The sequence below is a fragment of the Leucoraja erinacea genome, chromosome 2 (genome assembly GCF_028641065.1).
Source record: "Leucoraja erinacea ecotype New England chromosome 2, Leri_hhj_1, whole genome shotgun sequence".
Taxonomy (NCBI): Eukaryota; Metazoa; Chordata; class Chondrichthyes; order Rajiformes; family Rajidae; genus Leucoraja; species Leucoraja erinaceus.
This window is the reverse complement of record NC_073378.1, coordinates 52,021,670-52,041,858: the sequence shown is the minus strand read 5'-3', so window position 1 is coordinate 52,041,858 and position 20,189 is coordinate 52,021,670. Positions and strand designations below refer to the sequence as shown.

At 41.7% G+C, this 20,189-nt stretch overlaps 1 protein-coding gene across 2 annotated transcripts in view; it reads right to left on the bottom strand.

Moving 5' to 3' along the window:
• Positions 1 to 3,104: 3,104 nt before the first annotated feature.
• The window catches only part of hecw1b (HECT, C2 and WW domain containing E3 ubiquitin protein ligase 1b), a 451,931-nt gene continuing 434,846 nt past the window's right edge, over positions 3,105 to 20,189 (bottom strand). For both annotated transcript variants that reach the window (XM_055656760.1, XM_055656770.1), the window contains one exon: positions 3,105 to 3,782. In XM_055656760.1, coding sequence (XP_055512735.1) covers positions 3,671 to 3,782 — 112 coding nt within the window. In that variant the 3' untranslated portion in view covers positions 3,105 to 3,670. The remainder of the gene's footprint in view (positions 3,783 to 20,189) is intronic.

The window sequence follows — 20,189 nt, the reverse complement described above, 5'->3', positions numbered from 1 at the left end:
GGCGTGGCTTTAATGGCCGCGGGACAATCGCCATCGCCAGCCGGGGGCTTTGACTTTGACTCTGACATCGGGGGGAGGGAGTGCAGTGGAGAGATACGTTTTTTTGGCCTTCCATCACAGCGATGTGATGGATGTTTATGTAAATTATATTGTGTCTTGGGTCTATTTGTTTGTAATGTATGGCTGCAGAAACGACATTTTGTTTGGACCTCAAGGGGTCCAAATGACAATTAAATTGAATCTTGAATCTTGAATGTGTGCTTGTAACTGGCATGTGCTGACTAATAACATAATTGCCTTGATAGGGATCACAATGGAAGCCATGGCAATTTTTTTGCCGAGGCGACTCTAGATTAAAAATGTGGTGTTTACAAAAACACGACAATGCACTTTGCTAGACATTAGAGTCACGTATAAAATCATGAGAGGAATAGATCGGGTAGATGCACAGAGTCTATTATCCAGAGTAGGTGAATCGAGGACCAGAGGACATAGGTTTAATGAAGAGGAAAAGATTTAACAGGATTCCGATGGGTAACTTTTTCACACAAAGGGTGGTGGGTGTATGGAACAACTTGCCAGAGGAGGTAGTTGAGGCTGGGACTATCCCAACATTTAAGAAACAGTTAGACAGGTACATGGATAGGACAGGTTTGGAGGGATATGGACCAAACACAGGCAGGTGGGACTAGTGTAGCTGGGACATGTTGGCTGGTGTGGGCAAGTGGAGTTGAAATGCCCCTTTCCACACTGTATGACACTATGACAGCTATCATTTGTGACCTTTGCAACCAGTTGATATTTTTATTTTAATGGGCTGAATGTAATTGAATGCATTTTGGTTGGTTTTGTAATTACTGAAGATCACTTGTTTGAAACATACGAAAGATACTTTCTTGTATTATGTAAATCATTAGATTTGGATATCATAACTTCATAGAAGAACATTGACACATCACTCATTTAAAAGTTATTTTTCTGATCTTGTCTGCAAAAAATAAATTCTTAAATTACAAATAAAAAGTACAGTTTGGAAGGATTAAAAAGTAAGAATATCAAGATTGAGGTGACCTAGAAAAATCTGATCTCGTCTGCAGAAAACAAATTCTTAAATTTAGGAAAAAAAAGTACAGTGTGGAAAGATTAAAAAAATAGGAATTGACGAGAATGATGTGACCTAAAAAAATCTGATCAATTTTATATATCACTATTAATAGCTTTTTCTATTTTCTTAATTCTTTGTATTCCTGTATAAAAATAATTAATTGATTCTTCAGATCGTGGTTTGAACTATTCGCTTCAGGACAAATTGTTGGAAGAAAGAACAAGAAAATACTACATAGAATGGTACGGCACAGGAACAGGCCCTTTAGTCCACAATGCCTATGTCACACATGATGCCAAGACCAAATCTTATCTATATCCTTCCATCCCCTGCACATCTATATGCCTGTCTAAACATCTCTTAAATGCCACTATCATGCCTCAACCACCATCCCCTGCAATGCGTTTCAGGCACTCACCACCCACTGTGTAAAAATATTGCCCCGCACATCTCCTTTAAACATTGCCCTCTCACATTAAAGCTATGCCATCTAATATTTCATTTTCTATCCTGGGGAAAAGGTTCCGATTGTCTACCCTATCTATGCACACAAAATGTTGAAATACTTCTATCGGGTCTCCTGCAACATCTGGAGTTCCAGAGAACATCATTGCTCTGAACTGATAACATTTATGTGGGGGAATGATTACCATCAAAGTTTAAGATAGACCACAGCACGTTGAATCATAGTCATGCAACATAGAAACAGGCCTAAGTTCTGGCAATTAAAGTGCTCACCCAGATACTTTATAAATGTTGTGGGAGTACCTACCTTCACCACATATTCGGGTAATGTGTTCCACAAACAAATTACCCTCGAGGTGATTTTTTTTCTTCCTCACAGCATCTCTAATTCTCTTCATCAGAAATCAGGACAGTTTATCTTGGTGCAATAGGAATATTAAACATGTGGCCTTCCTACTGCAGCTAACTTAAAAAAACCCATCATATTTTAAAAACATTACAACATAACCAGTTCTAAAACAACAATTTTCAAGTTAAATGTGCAATGGTCCTCAATCACCCATGCATGTCCGTAAAACTTCAAATTCCTGGGCGTACATATTTCCAAAGATCTTTCCTGGACCCAGCATACTGATGCAATTATAAGGAAAGCACATCAGCGCCTCTACTTCCTGAGAAGATGACGGAGATTCGGTATGTCAAAGAGGATTCTCTTGAACTTCTACAGGTGCACGGTCGAGAGCATATCGACTGGTTGCATTGTGGCCTGGTTCTGCAACTTGAACGTCCAGGAGCAGAAAAGACTGCAAAAAGTTGTGACCACTGCCCAGTCCATCACCAGCTCTGACCTCCGCACCATCGAAGGGATTTATCCGAGTCGCTACCTCAAAAAGGCAGCCAGCATCATCAGAGACCCACACCATCCTGGCTACTTGCACTCATTTCATCGAGAAGAAGGTACAGGAGCCTGAAAATTGTAACGTCCCGGTTCAGGAACAGCTTCTTCCCTACTGCCATCAGGCTATTAAACACTACAACCTCATATTGGCTCTGAACTACAATAGACTATTATTATTAGTGTTGCACTGTTTTGTTTGTTATATATATATGCAGCACAACAGATTATGCAAACACAGTATAATATGATAAACGAGAGAGAGAAAAGAAAAGCTCAATGCATATATATACACATACAACATACCTATATATATATATATATATACACATACAACATATATATATATATATATATATATATATATATATATATGTTGTATGTGTATATATATATATATATAGGTATGTTGTATGTGTATATATATGCATTGAGCTTTTCTTTTCTCTCTCTCGTTTATCATATTATACTGTGTTTGCATAATCTGTTGTGCTGCATCAAGTATAATTTCATTGTTCTATCCGGGATATATGACAATAAAACACTCTTGATTCTTGATCTAACATTGACAACTGCTGCCTTTCAGGTTACTGCTTAAGACAATTTATGGAGGAACTGCATAACAAGAAGACCATAAATATTGTGGCATAACAAAGTTTTATTGACATTCTTATACAGCAGCATGATTGTACAGGAAGTGCAGCCTGAGTATCATGTGACTTTCAAACCAGCCAATCAGCTAATTAATATGTACTTGTCTGACAGTGAAGTTCCTTAAAATATTCCACAAATCAAAGATTGATCCTCTGTGAATTTGCAATTGGATGTGATTACAATCAATGATTCTTACACATTAATTTGTGAAGTGTTGATGAGGTTACATTAGTTGCCTTTAACATAAGTGGCCCTGCCAAGAAAAAAAAGGCTTTAATTGCATGAGATTGTCTATAGTCCATTTGTTACGGAGAAATGTTTATTTACAAAAATTAACAAAAAATGAATCCAAGCAGGAAAGTAGTTACAATGGTTCAACATCAATGTTTTGTTCCTTTCTTGATCAGTTCAGAGATCAAGAGATGTCCGTAATACTGTACATTTGAGGCATCCTCTTCACACATGCTCATGTTGTGCTTCTCATGTTGTAAAACAAGAATGCTCTTGTTCACTGCAGTAGTACAACCCGTCATGAGAAGTGAGCACTTCTGTTACTCAAGACCAAAGGTGCTGGTTTCTTCCACAGCTGTGAGCAGCTTTTCATACAGCATAGAATATGATGGGTAAGGAGGGAGATCCAAGCGGTTGAAACATGTGTGTGCCCTGCAAAAGCACAGAAGAAAAATTAATAATACTAACATAATCTTATTTTTCTGCTAGCAGTAGGTTCCAGGGACAATGGAAGTATGTGTCCTGTTTCTCCCAGTGGTTGTGTTGTGACAAGAGCGGAACTCGCTTTCAAAACATGGAGGGGACGGGGGACACAATTTTTTGGCGGCCACGCACACACACACACGCGCGCGCGTGGCTTCCGAGGCTCAATCCAGCGCTAAATGCAGCTCAACTCTGGCTGTCTCACCGGGTTAACTACAGACTTGTCTGGACTGACGGGACACCAACGCTGCTTCTCTGCGCTGGCCATATTTCTCGCAAGTCATGGAAGGGCTGTAGGCTCACCTGGTGGGACAGGCAGAGTTGAGCTGGGTTTAGCGCTGTTTCTCTGCGCTGGTTGTGGGCCTGGGGGCACCGGGCCCGTCTGACTCCCGACCAAAGATCCTATAGCGGAGGATCTTTGCTGCCGACCTCTCTGGCCACCCGTGGTGGGGGCACTCGGGACAGCGCCGGAGACCCGGCCGGGATCGATCCTGGCTGCGGATGCGCAGGTCTGTGCCACGTCTCCCTCCTCCAATCACCGCGCTCTATCCTCAGTCCCACACCACCCCCCCCCGAATCCTCCCTCCTCCAATCATCGCGCTGAATCATGTCCCGACCCTATTGCCTGTTGACCGACGTCTCTCTCGTCCAATCGGTGCCCTCGACCATCAGTCCCACCCCCACTGTCTCGTGGAAAGGCACGTAATGTTGGGATGAATGCTATAGTAGAAGTGAGGCATATTTTAAAATGATCTCTACTATGCCATTGTTTAGGGGTGTAGTTTCAGGAAGAATATTTGACCACATCTATTGCTTGTGGAGTGACTTTAAAGCCCTATACGGCAGATAGGCATTACAGATGACCAATCTTGACACTGACAACAATTTGATGTTAGACACAAAACACAGGCAGCGTCTCTGGAGAGAAGGAATGGGTGATGTTTCGGGTCAAGACCCTTTTTCAGACCCAAAACATCACCCATTCCTTCTCTCCTGAGATGCTGCCTGTCCTGCTGCTTTACTCCAGCAATTTGTGTCTATCTTCGGTTTAAACCAGCATCTGCGGTTCCTTTCTACACTGACATCAATTTGTTCCTTCTAAACCATCTAGCCTCCTGTTGATACAAACATTTTCAGCAAGGTCTGACAAAAAGGGCACACACAGACACAATCTTAGTGTCATGACTCCAGAATTTCAGCCGATCGATCTTTGAGCTTTTTGGTGAAATACAGTTCCCTAAGTTTTTCACCCCAAAACAATGATGGCACTTTAGCTTTATTGCTGAATATAGTGTTTGGAAAATGATCACAACTTTTGTCCTTGTTTATGGCTTCAATCATTTGCTGTTGTTGTTCTACACTTCTTTTTTTCCACTCCTTTAAGTTTTACTTTTTGCTGGGGGTTTCAATCCATACTTTCTGGGTACCATCCAAGTAAACTTCATTTCATATGATCTATCTCAAGCAGGGTTGGTACATTTGTCCTTGACTCGTGCCCTGAATGTGCGAAGCAGCAATGTATGTACGTTACACACTGCTTCAAAAATTCAATTTCATTGATTGTAATGAAATTGTAGATTTGTGATGAGGACTGATGGCAATGTCTTTTCTTGTTCAGTGTTTAATTGTAGGAAATGAGATGAATGTGAGATTAAATATAGGGCAAGCAGTCACAGAACAAAGAACAATGGAAGCATTGAGACAATCAATAGAAAGGTAGAACTGGTTGATATTTGTTGTAGGGGTGAAGGCAAACTGTGTGATGTGTGTGTGTGTGTGTGTGTGTGTGTGTGTGTGTGGGTGAAGTGTGTGTGTGTGTGTGTGTGTGTGTGTGTGTGTGTGTGTGTGTGTGTGTGTGTGTGTGTGTGTGTGTGTGTGTGTGTGTGTGTGTGTGTGTGTGTGTGATATTCTAGCGAGCGGTATTTTCTTCACATTTCATCTTGCAGATGATGACAAAAAAAGATAATCCATGAAGGAAGTATCACCTTCTGACTGTGGGTACCATCACCAAAGGCCCGAAGAGAGTAAAAAATCCTGAAGGAAAGCTTTAAAATGTTGATACACAAAAAAATGGAACTATTTGCTGATGTTGTGATTAGACTTGCCACAAAAAGCCCAGTGGGGTCAAAGACCCTGTTTTTGTGTTAGAATCTTTCAGTTTTGTTTAACATTCCTTATTAAGTTTACTTTTGCAGACTAGCCACTGTGTTTCCACTTTGCTTTCCACGCATGTTGTGGCTTTGGGAAGAAGGGTATGCTAAACAATCACTGCAAGTAATCTTTAATCAAATGCTTATAGATACTCATCTAACAGATACTTCATGACATCCATGAAATTCTCAGGGGGCTGCCATTCCCAAACCAATAGCTCCACTAACCAACAGCTGCAGACCAAGCTGACGAATGAGACCTTCATCTGACTGTGACCTCAGCATACTACTAACAGAGCCCAGGCATAATGATCCCCATTTAGCAACTCGGTGCCTCATGACACTGCACGTTATGGCTCAGGAGGTAATATTCTTGCATCTGAGTCAAACATCAGTTTTCAAATCCCACTGTATGGATAAAAGATCTGCACCATAATCCAGATTGATACACCAGTCCAGTTATTACTTCTTGGCTACATTCTTGACCACTACATAAGTTATTTTGATTTATTTCGCAGTGGGAAATGGAACTATTAAACCACAAAGAAGCCCAGAGACTGGCAAATAGGAAGGATTCATTGAAATTAATATATAAACGAAGGCATCAAATGAAATCTGAATTTAAAATTTGAAGAGAAAACCTTAAAGACTAATTAGCACACCACTCCTTCTGACTGCACTAAAATCTCAAACATCTTGGGTTTGCCTTTTTGTGCCTTTGAGGTAGAGAATAATAAAGATTCATTTCCTGTTTGCGCGTAAAAGGACATCTGGTAAGAGGAAGGCTTTAAAAACATGAGGTAGGGAGAGTACAAAGCCAGCATCTTCCATATCATTAAAGAGCATGGCTGGCAGGTGTAAGGGACCTGGGATGACAAGATCCGGTGGGGTCACAACATCTGGAGCCTGGATCGCCTCGGCACAGAGGGAGAACAAGGAGGGAAGAGACAGAGACTTTAAGATTTTGCCTTCCACCACAGTGAGGAGGTGTTTGGTGAACTCACTGTGGTGGATGTTAAATTTGTGTTGATTGTGTGTTTTTGTCATTTTTTTATTATATATATGACTGCAGGGAAACAAAATTTCGTTCAGACCGAAAGGTCTGAATGACAATAAACAATCTAATCTAATCTAATCTAATCTAAGAGGAATAAAGGCTCTCATCAAGAAAAGAATTAGGCATTTATTGGGGGTAGACATGGATAGAAAATTGGTTTTGCAGACAGGAAACAAATAGTAGGGATTAACGGGTCCCTTTCAGAATGGAAGGCAGTGACTAGTGGGGTACCGCAAGGCTCGGTGCTGGGACTACAGCTATTTACAATATATATTCATGATTTACATGAAGGGATCACATAACATCAGTAAATTTGCAGATGACACAAATCTTGGTGGCAGTGTGAACTGTGAGGAGGATGCTATGAGAATGCAGGGTGACTTGGACAGGTAGGGTCAGTGGGCAGATGCATGGCAGATGCAGTTTAATGTGGATAAATGTGAGGTTATCCACATTGGTAGCAAAAACAGGAAGGCAGATTATTATCTAAATGGTGTCAAGTTGGGGAAAGGGGAAGTGCAACGGGATCTGGGGGTCCTTGTTCATCAGTCAATGAAAGCAAGCATGTCGGTACAGCAGGCAGTGAAGAAAGCTCCTATACTCAACTGTTCTCCATAACAAGAGGAGTTGAGCATAGGAGCAAAGAGGTCCTTCTGCAGTAGTACAGGGCCCTAGTGAGACCACACCAGGAGTATTGTGAGCAGTTTTGGTCTCCAAATTAGAGGAAGGACATTCTTGCTATTGAAGGAGTGCAGCGTAGGTTCACAAGGTTAATTCCTTGGATGGTGGGAATGTCATATGCTGAGAGAATGGAGCAGCTGGGCTTGTACACTCTGGAATTTAGAAGGATGAGAGGGGTTCCTTTGAAACCTTTTATAAGATTATTAAGGGTTTGGACATGTTAGAGGCAAGAAACATGTTCCCGATGTTGGGGGAGTCCTGAACCAGGGGCCACAGCTTAAGAATAAGGGGTAAGTATTTTGAACGGAGATGAGGAAACACTTTTTTACGCAGAGCGTTGTGAATCTGTAGAATTCTCTGCCTCAGAGGGCAGTGGAGGCCAGTTGTCTGGATACTTTCAAGAGAGAGCTAGTTAGGGCTCTTAAAGATAGCGAATATGGGGAGAAGGCAGGAACAGGGTACTGATTGTGGATGATCAGCCATGATCACATTGAATGGCGGTGCTGGCACGAAGGGCCGAATGGCCTACTCCTGCACATATTGTCTATTGTCTATTTATCAGGTCTAAGTAGCTAGGGTCAGCAGTATAGCGGGAGTGATAGTACAATTTAGCGATAAATCTGAAGTGCAAACAGGGGACATGGGATAGCTTTGACAAATACGTAAAAGAGATTCTACAAGTATATAAGGGCAAAAGAGTAAAGAGGGAGAGAATAGGGCTACCATGTCGATTCACAGGAGATAGGTGCAGTAACTAAGAGTCAATGTGTCGAGCCACAGGAGATCGGTGCAGTGTTGAATGAAATGTAGAAAGTAAACATATTGTTACAGCAGGTAATTAAGAAGACAAATTGGCTGCTCTGTATGGTTAGATCCCGTGGGATCCATGGAGGGAGCCCAATGGTTGGAAAATTGGATTCATGGAAGAAAGCAGAGGATGATGGTGGAATGTTTAAGATAGAACTGCAGATGCTGGAAACATCGAAGGTAGACCAAAAAAACTGGAGAAACTCAGCGGGTGAGACAGCATTTATGAAGCGAAGGAATAGGCGACGTTTCGGGTGCTTTTTGGACTGGAGGCCTGTGACTAGTGGTGTGCCTCAGTGTTCAGCCCATTGCTGTTTGTCATCTATTTCAATGATTTATATGATAATGGACATGGCATGATTAGCAAGATTGCAGATTAACACAAAAATGGATGGTATTGCAGATAGTGAAGATGGTTGTCAAAATTACAGCAGGATCTTGATTAGTTGGGCAGGTGGGCTGAGAAATGGTTGATGGAGTTTAATACAGAAAAATGTGAGGTTTTGCATTATGGGCAGGGCAGGCCCTACACAGTGAATGGTAGGGCTCTGGGGAGTGTTGTAGAGGTTGTAGAGCAGAGGGCTTTAGGTGCAGGTACATTCTTCACTGAAAGTGGTATCACAGGTAAATAGGGTGGTCAAAAAAGCTTTTGGCACATTGTCTTTCATCAGTCAGAGTATTGAGTTTTGGGTGGTGAGGCAGCATTTGGAGTATTGTGCTCTGTTCTGGGCACCATGTTATACAAAAGAAGTTGTCAAGTTGGAAAGGGTGCAGAGAAGATTTACGAGGATGTTGCCAGGACTCAAGTGCCTGAGCAATAGGGAGAGGTTAAGCAGGCTAGGACTCTATTCCTTGGATCACTGGAGGATTAGGGGTGATCTTGGAGACAAAATCTCAGGTGTACAAAATCATGAGAGGAATAGATCGGGTAGACACACAGAGTAGGGGAATCGAGAACCAAAGGATGTAGGTTTAAGATGAGGGGAGAAATATTTAATAGGAACCCGAGTGGTAATGTTTACACACAAAGGGTGGTAGGTGTATGGAACGAGCTGCCGGAAGTAGTTGAGGCAGGTACCATGGCAATGTTTAAGAAACATTTAAATAGGTTCATGGGTAAGACAGATTTACGATATGGGCCAAATACAGGTAAGAGGGACTAGTGTAGATGAGAGATGTTGACTAGTGTGGGCAAGTTGTGCTGAAGGGCCTGTTTCCATGCAGTAAGACTTTATGACTCTATGACTCTAAATGAACATCTATGTCAGGATGCTATTCACTGACTACAGCTCAGCCTTCAACACCATAATACCAAATAAGCTAAGCACTAAGTTTCAGGAATTTGACAGTGCCAGCGTCTGCAAATGGCATCTGGGCTTCCTGACAGACAGAATCTCAGTTGGTTAGAATTGGTAATATGATCTCCTCCACCCTGACTCTCAACAATGGTGTTCCTCAGGGTTGTTGCCCAATCGCCTGCGCTACTCCCTGTACACCCACAATTGTGTGGTCAAGTATAACGTTAATTCAATACTTATGTTTGCTGATGACACCAATTTTGGCAGCGGGCTCCATAACAAGGTGAGATGAAGTACAGAAAGAGATTTGGGATCTTAAACCATGGTGCCAGACAAGAAGAATGAGTTGGTTATAGAATTATACAGCACAGAAGCAGGCCCTTCAGCCCAACTTGTCCATGGCAACCAAGATGCCCCATCTATACGTCCCACCTGTTGCATTTGGCCCATATCCCTCTAAACCTTTCATGCATGAATGAATACGTTTATTGGCCAAGTATTCACATACAAGGAATTTGCCTTGGTGCTCCGCACGCAATTGACAACATGACAAGCAGTGACAGTTAGGAATGACACATAAAACATTAAATATTAATAATAAAACATTATTGATTAAACATGTGAATTAAATAAAATACCAGAGCAAAAAGAAGCTACAGATTTTTGGTTATTCAGTAGAGCTACTACTCGTGGTAGTTTATATGTTTTTATGTCTGGCTGTGGCAGCTTTGACAGTCAGGAGTCGCCTTCCAGAGGGTAGTGATTCAAAGAGCTTGTGGCCAGGGTGAGAGGGGTCAGAAATGATCTTACCCGCTCGCTTCCTGGCCCTTGCAGTGTACAGTTCGTCAATGGAGAGAAGGTTGAAGCCAATAACCGTCTCAGCTGATCGGATGATTCGCTGCAGCCTCCGGATGTCGTGCTTGGTGGCTGAGCCAAATCATACCATGATGGAGAAGGTGAGGACAGGCTTTACGATGGCCGTATAGAATTAACCATATAACCATATAAAAATTACAGCACGGAAACAGGCCATCTCGGCCCTACAAGTCCGTGCCGAACACGTATTTTCCCCTAGTCCCATCTGCCTGCATTCAGACCATAACCCTCCATTCCTTTCCCATCCATAGGCCTATCCAATTCATTTTTAAATGATAAAATCAAACCTGCCTCCACCACTTCCACTGGAAGCTCATTCTACACAGCTATCACTCTCTGAGTAAAGAAGTTCCCCCTCATGTTACCCATAAACTTCTGTCCCTTAATTCTGAAGTCATGTCCTCTTGTTTGAATCTTCCCTACTCTCAATGGGAAAAGCTTATCCACGTCAACTCTGTCTATCCCCCTCATCATTGTAAAGACCTCTATCAAGTCCCCCCCTTAACCTTCTGCGCTCCAAATAATAAAGACCTAACTTATTCAACCTTTCTCAGTAACTTAGTTGCTGAAACCCAGGCAACATTCTAGTGAATCTCCTCTGTACTCTCTCTATTTTGTTGACATCCTTCCTATAATTGGGCGACCAAAATTGTACACCATACTCCAGAATTGGTCTCACCAATGCCTTGTACAATTTTAACATTACATCCCAACTTCTATACTCAATGCTCTAATTTGTAAAGGCTAGCACACCAAAAGCTTTCTTTACCACCCTATCTACATGAGATTCCACCTTCAGGGAACTATGCACAGTTATTCCTAGATCCCTCTGTTCAACTGCATTCCTCAATTCGCTACCATTTACCATGTACGTTCTATTTTGATTTGTCCTGCCAAGATGTAGCACCTCACACTTATCAGCATTAAACTCCATCTGCCATCTTTCAGCCCATTCTTCCAAATGGCCTAAATCTCTCTGTAGACTTTGGAAATCTACTTCATTATCCACAACACCACATATCTTAGTATCATCTGCATACATACTAATCCAATTTACCACACCATCATCCAGATCATTGATGTACATGACAAACAATAGTGGACCCAACACAGATCCCTGAGGCACCCCACTAGTCACCGGCCTCCAACCTGACAAACAGCCATCCACCATTACTCTGTGGCATCTCCATTTATTTTTGTAAATTAAAACATGCATTCAAGAAATTTGGACCAAGTACAAAGCAGCTTTGACCTATTAAACAGAATGACAATTGCTGTATTATATTGTTTACTCTGTGAGCTTCATGTGAACAAGGAATTTCATTGCACCCAACTTGACTTGACTTGACTGGTAGGCAGTCTGGCGCCCAGAAAGGAGCCTATAAAATGGCGTCCTTTCTTTCTACTCACTAAGATGATATTCCATCAGGGGTTAAAAAATATATTATGCATTAACGTATTATCTCTTCCCAACATATCAAATGGCATCAGTGGCAGATTGAAATCAAACCGTGCCTCTGGTAACTTTCACAGTTAGCGACAGAACTCAGCATTTGGGATTATGTCCACAAACCAAACACCAAAAGGAGATGGCCTCACTTGTGAACTGCAGATGACACTGGCAATTCTCTTCAATATGTCAAAGCTGGTATGCACTTGGTCCTAATTCCTTGAATAAAGGGCTTAATTTTAATGGATGCCAGATTCCCTGTTCCCCCCAGCTTGTCTAAATTCCTCTTTCTCCTTCAAATCCACAATACCCTTTGCCAGTACAATGGAATGTCCTTGCTTAGTACTGTGGTCAGTGGAAGCACCGAGGAGGCAGCTGTTACCAGCAGCTGCGCTATGGGAAAATGTTTCCTTCAAAGAAAATCTGCTGTTTCTAAAATGCACAGATAATAGTGGCAAACAGGAATCTGAGATTATGTGTTAAAATGCCAAAATATTGATGCGACCAAAGTTATTTCAACTGTCAATCACATCTTTAAGAACAGAAGTTCAGAAAAAAAAATCATATGTTAAGAAGTCTCTGAGCACAATTGGAGAATTATTTTCATAGGTTATAATCCATGTCGAAAGGGAATATGTGAGTAAATTGACAAGAATGTTTAAAATTTTAGATTTGATTGGACCAGTAAAAACTTTTGTCTCTGATAGTGATATCCAGAAAATCAGGAGAAAATCTTTGATTTTGAAGCAAATTTGCTAAAAGGTAATCTAGTGGTGAACATCACCGATGCAGAATTTAAATATGAAATAAATACATGGAAAGTTCAGATAATAAAAAAACACACAAAGATTGAGCGACAATCCTAAAACGTTTACTCCTCTTCCTAGCATTTTTTAAATTAAATTAGAAAAAGGTTATAAAGGATCCTTTTCCGAAACAACTCCATCCTACAGCTTGGAGAATGTGATTGAAGATTCATACCGTAAGATAAAGAGTAACAGAGAAACAACACCAGTTGCCATGCCAGCAAAACACATGCCAGGAGACTGACACACATGGTTCAGAATTGAGACAAAAACCACAAAAATGAGGCATAGGAATGAGTCTGTACTAGTAGCACAGCACGATTCAGGACCGCAGGATGAACTGACAAAGGGAGGGGACAGGATAGATCAGGCCAGATCACCTGGGGATAACATCTCCCACTACTGCGTGGCCACCCTTCCATCCACTATTTGGTGCTTAAACATTAACTCATTCCATGATATAGAGAGATCAGATATAGAAGAGAAATCATGCCTTGCATTGAAGACCACAAAGAGCAAGCCAACAACTGTTATGAAATATTTGCATGAAACTGTGTTAGAGATGCGTTATCAAACTTGTAAACTCCTTTTGCGGATCCAAATTGAAATACATTTAGTAACTGCGGCAGAATTTCTGCCGACTATCCCGCTCTAATTTCGGAATTACCCAGCTAACATTCCAAATGTACCTCTTATTCACACTGTGGCAAGACAATTGGCAGATGCCACTGGGAAAGTTGAAAGTTCTTGTGAGGTAGATTTATCATAAGAGGAGAAAATTGAGTATTATGATATCAATGCATTGCCTAAAAGGAGGGTGGAAACAGTTTTAATAACAGTGTTCCAATAGGGAATGCACGTGCACTTAGAAATAGATGGAGGGTTGCAAAGAAGATTAATGTAATGTGGATAATTAAATCTTTGAAGGCACTGGCACAGGCTAGAGCTGTTGACTACTATCATCCTCGGCTAGATAATTTAATAATTTGAAGAACGAGATTATCAAAGTTTGTGTTCATTGATATCCAGGGCAACCAGAGGGGTGGAGCGGGGTTGCAGGGTGGGGCAAGTGTGTTGAAAAAGTTAAAGAGAAGGTAAAGAGAACACCACAAAAGATTGGTAGAAAGCATAAATATATGTAGGAAGAGCGGTTAGCATGAGCGATACTAAATGGGCTGGGCGGTGATGTTGCTGGTTGTGCTGAGATAAACCCGCCCCCCTCTCAAAGGCGCCAAAGTCGCGCACACGGGCAGCGGCAGAACTGCAGCGCCGCTGAAGGTAAGTTTTGCAACATACCTACTATTTGTGATATAGACTGCTAGCATTGTGGAACATAGAACAGCACAGCTGAGGAACAGGCCCTTCAGTTTACAATGTCCATGCCAAACAGAATGCCAAGTTAAACTAATCTCCTCTGTCTTCATGTAATCCACATCATTTCTTGCCTATCCATGTGCCTATCTAAAAAGCATGTTAGTCGCCACTATTGTATCTGTCTCCATCTTCACCCCTGGCAACGCATTCCGGGCACCCACCATTCTTCTACGTAAAAAACATGCTCCATACATTTCCTTTAAATTTTGCCCCCTCACCTTAAAGCTACGCCCTCCAGTCTTTAACCTTTCCATCCTGTGAAAAAAAGGCTGACAATCTTCAGCCTCTGGTGCTTCAGAGAAAACAATCGAAGTTTGTCCATCCTCCCCTCTAATCTGGACAGCCTTATGTCAAACCTCTTCTGCACCCACTCCAGAACCTCCACATTCTTACAGTAACGGAGCATCTAGAACTGCACATAATACTCCACATGTGACCTAACCAAAGTCCTATAAAACTGCCCCATGATTCCTGACTCTTATACGCAATGTCCTGATCAATGAAAGTAAGCATGACATATGCCTTCTTTCCCATTCTATCTACTTGTGTTGCTACTTTCAGGATCTATGAGTTTGGATGATCAGCCATGTTTAAGAACGAACTGCAGATGCTGGAAAAATCGAAGGTAGACAAAAATGCTGGAGAAACTCAGAGGGTTAGGCCACATCTATGGAGCGAAGGAAATAGGCGATGTTTCAGGTTGAGACCCTTCCTCAGCCATGATCATATTGATGGCGATGCTAGCTCGAAGGGCCGAATGGCCTACTCCTGCACCTATTTTCTGTTTCTATTTCTAACTTGGATCCCAAGATCTCTCCGTACATTATATTTCTACTTTTATATTTTATGCTGGTAAACAAAGCAAAGCCTTTCATGTGCTTTTTCAAACCATTCATTAGTGCCACTAGCTAGAAGAACTTTGTAGCTACATTTAAAGGTCTCTTTGTTCCTCCACGTTTTCCAAAATATTCCCATTTGTCATGTGTTCTCTTGTGTTTTTGTTCCTCCTTAAATGCATTATAACACATAGAGAATGACAGAAACATCTCTGGATTAAATTCCATCTGCCCCTTTGCTGCTCATTTGAGCAAATCATTCATATCTCCCTGCAGTCTAAAAGCCAACCTTCTTAGCTTCAGCAAGCTCTTTGGACTTCTGAAATACTGTAGTCAATTCTGCAGTTGCCCTTGTCAGGTCCCTTTACCAGCTGAGTATCCGTTTAAATAGCACAAGAAAATAGTGCAAAGTGAGATTGTTCCACAATATAGAAACATAGAAAATAGGTGCAGGAGGAGGCCATTCAGCCCTTCGAGCCAACACCGCCATTCATTGCGATCATGGCTGATCATCCCCAATCAATAACCCGTGCCTGCCTTCTCCCCATATCCCTTGATTCCACTAGCCCCTAGTGCTCTATCTAACGCTCTCTTAAATCCATCCAGTGACTTGGCCTCCACTGCCCTCTGTGGCAGGGAATTCCATAAATTCACAACTCTCTGGGTGAAAAAGTTTTTTCTCACCTCAGTCTTAAATGGCCACCCCTTTATTCTAAGACTGTGGCCCCTGGTTCTGGACTCGCCCAACATTGATTATTATCGCCCAACAGATATTAGTAGTAAGCACAAGGTAGTGATTGTGGGAGATTTCAACTTTCCACACATAGACTGGGAAACACATTCTGTAAATAGGCTGGATGGGTTGGAGTTTGTAAAATGTGTGCAGGATAGTTTTTTGCAGCAATACATAGAGGTACCTACTAGAGGAGGGGCAGTGCTGGACCTCCTGTTAGGAAATGAGACGGGACAGGTGGCGGAGGTATGTGTTGGGGAGCACTTCGGGTCCAGTGATCACAATACCATTAGTTTCAATATAATTATGGAGAGGGTCAGAACTGGACCTAGGGTTGAGATTTTTGATTGGAGAAAGGCTAACTTTGATGAGATGCGAGATGATTTAAAAGGAGTGAACTGGGACATTTTGTTTTATGGGAAAGATGTAGAAGAGAAATAGAGGACATTTAAAGGGGAAATTTTAAGAGTACAGAATCTTTATGTTCCTGTTCGGTTGAAAGGAAACAGTAAAAATTGGAAAGAGCCCTGGTTTTCAAGGGAAATTGGACATCTTGTTCGGAAAAAGAGGGAGATCTACAATAATTATAGGCAGCATGAAGTAAATGAGGTGCTTGAGGAGTATAAGGAATGTAAAAAGAATCTTAAGAAAGAAATTAGAAAAGCTAAAAGAAGATATGAGGTTGCTTTGGCAAGTAAGGTGAAAGTAAATCCAAAGGGTTTCTACAGCTATATTAATAGCAAAAGGATAACGAGGGATAAAATTGGTCCATTGGAGAGACAGAGTGGACAGCTATCTGCAGAGCCAAAAGAGATGGGGGAGATATTGAACAATTTATTTTCTTCGGTATTCACCAAGGAGAAGGATATTGAATTATGTGAGGTAAGGGAAACTAGTAGAGTAGCTATGGATACTATGAGGTTCAAAGTAAAAGAAGTACTGACACTTTTGAAAAATATAAAAGTGGATAAGTCTCCAGGTCCTGACAGGATATTCCCTAGGACATTGAAGGAAGTTAGTGTAGAAATAGCCGGGGCTATGACAGAAATATTTCAAATGTCATTAGAAACGGGAATAGTCCCCGAGGATTGGCGTACTGCGCATGTTGTTCCATTGTTTAAAAAGGGTTCTAAGAGTAAACCTAGCAATTATAGGCCTGTTAGTTTGACTTCAGTGGTGGGCAAATTAATGGAAAAGATACTTAGAGATAATATATATAAGCATCTAGATAAACAGGGTCTGATTAGGAACAGTCAACATGGATTTGTGCCTGGAAGGTCATGTTTGACTAATCTTCTTGAATTTTTTGATGAGGTTACTAGGGAAATTGATGAGGGTAAAGCAGTGGATGTTGTCTATATGGACTTTAGTAAGGCCTTTGACAAGGTTCCCCATGGAAGGTTGGTTAAGAAGATTCAAATGTTGGGTATAAATGCAGGAATAGCAAGATGGATTCAACAGTGGCTGAATGGGAGAAGCCAGAGGGTAATGGTGGATGGCTGTTTATCGGGTTGGAGGCAGGTGACTAGTGGGGTGCCTTAGGGATCTGTGTTGGGTCCTTTGTTGTTTGTCATGTACATCAATGATCTGGATGAAGGTGTGGTAAATTGGATTAGTAAGTATGCAGATGATACCAAGATAGGGGGTGTTGTGGATAATGAAGAGGATTTCCAAAGTCTACAGAGTGATTTAGGCCATTTGGAAAAATGGGCTGAAAGATGGCAGATGGAGTTTAATGCTGATAAATGTGAGGTGCTAGATGCAAGAAGATTGTTCCAGATGTTGGGGAAGTCCAGAACAAGGTGTCACAGTTTAAGGATAAGGGGGAAATCTTTTTGGACCGAGATGAGATAAACATTTTTCACACAGAGAGTGGTGAATCTTTGGAATTCGCTGCCACAGAATGTAGTTGAGGCCAGTTCATTGGCTATATTTAAGAAGGAGTTAGATGTGGCCCTTGTAGCTAAAGGGATCAGGGGGTATGAAGAGAAGGCAGGTCAGGATACTGAGTTGGATGATCAGCCATGATCATATTGAATGAAGGTGCAGGCTCGAAGGGCCGAATGGCCTACTCTTACACCTATTTTCTATGTTTCTATGTAATGCACAGGTCTTATGCAGTTGACAGCACTGATAAGCCTTGATTCCTTGATTAAGTTGATGCCCTCCATCCTGCATGATCTCCTGGTTCATAGCTATGATTTCCCTTCTGTCAGTGTTGTCATTATATAGCCTCAGTGCAACACACTGATGTACGTACTAATGTTGACACAAATTAGCTGAATGATGCAAGCCAGCTATTACATTGGGCCTGTCCCATGTAATAGTAGGCTTACATCATGCAGTTAATTTGTGTCTGGGCGTAAGTACATCTGCATAAGTAAATTGTTCTGAAAATAATAATGCTGATTATGTTATTGTTTATAATCCATGCAGAAACGGTGCTGAAAACATCATGATTACCAAACTCTCAGGTTACTTCGACCAAATTATGTGGTGGCCAGATCAGTTCACTGAATAAATGATGATTAATGCTTTTCTATTCAAGACACAGACCTTGGCCTAAATATGTGAAAGCCCCTTTGAGCACAGTCTATGACTTACAACATATTTTCCCTCATATTTATTCATTCCTTCAATCTTCGTCAAATCTCCATTTTATTGTTGGAAATTACTGCGGATGTTTCAGCTTTATATTTTCTGTTCCCAACCTCGTTGAAAGCCATTTTTAATGGTCATATTTGTCCTGCTCTTAGCTGGAAAATATAAAGTGTTGAATTTGCAATGGGAAATATAGTGATGCTTCCAGCATTTTCAATTATAATGGAGTAAATCCGGCAGCAATTTCTGGACTATTTACCCAGAGAAACAAGGAGATCCAGAAGCTGCTGTCAATAATTCCGTACTCTTTTGCAGGGTCTGAGGTTGGAGTATTCTGTGGAATAATCAATAGATCAGGGAACTGACAAAATCTTCAACTATTTGCAAAGTATTTTTCCGGTTAAAATCCATGAAAATGTTAGATCTTGTGGAATCAGTTACAACTGACTGATTGCAGGAAGATTTTATTAGGCTCCTTTTTAGATAGTTGCAGTTCTGGTTACCCCTTTACAGGTAAGGATGTGGATGCTTTGGGGAGGATGCAGAACATGCTTACCTGAATGATGCTTGGATTAGAGGGTATTAGCTACAGAGAGAGAGGTTAGACAGACTTGGATTGTTTTCTCTGGAGCGCTAGTTCTGAGCACAGACTTGGATTGTTTTCTTTTGGAATCTCAGAGGTTAAAGGGCCTGTCCCACTTGGGCGTTATTTGCGCGTCATACAGGTGGCGCCCAAAGATTTTGTGAATCCCAAAATCCTGGGGCGCCGCGCACGACCGCACGTCACTGCCTATGCCACCATGTCTCACCACGCGCCATGCGCGCGTAATGCACGCACGCGTCGTGTGTCGTGACGTGTAAATTATGTCGCGTAAATGAGGAGCAAATGACGCCCAAGTGGGACAGGCCCTTCAGAAGCGATCTGACAGAAGTATATAAAATTATGAGAGGCATAGTTAGGGTAGACAGTCAGAACTTTTCTCCCAATGTAGAAATGTCAAAGACTACAGGGTACAGTGTTAAGATGAAAGGGGTAAAGTTTAAAGGAGATGTGCGGGGCAAGGTTTCTTTACACCAAGGGCGGTGGGTGCCTGGAGAACGTTGCCAGGGGTGGTACTCCAGGCCAGTACGAAGCTTTTCAGAAAGGGGGGTGGCATGACAGGATTACAAAAAATTGAATGTGAAATAATGTGTGCGCTGCACACATCACGAGCGCGAAGCGTGAAGCCCCTCGAAGCCAGGGCCCAGGGCCCGCTTAAGGCCCCTGGAAGCTCAAAGTTTTAGATGCTCTGATGCATTCTGAGCCTTGTTTTGGAGCATTTTTGCACCAAATTTATGACCAATATTTCAGAAATCAACAGGAATCTGAGGTAGATTTTTCACGCAAAGGGTGCTGGGTGTATGTAACGAGCTGCCAGAGAACGTAGTTAAGGCTGGGACTATCCTAATGTTTAAGAGACATTTGGACACGTACAGGGATAGGACAGATTTAGATGGATATGGGCCAAAGTGTCTAGTGTAGATGGGACATGTCGGTCAGTGTGGACAAGTTGGGTTGAAGGGCCTGTTTCCACACTGCATCATTCTATGACTAAAAAGTGAAGAAGAAAAATGCATGTAGATAAGTAGTGCAGATTTGAAAGAGGAGTGAAATGTAAAGGCAGAGAGAGGTTTATGGGTGGAAAGG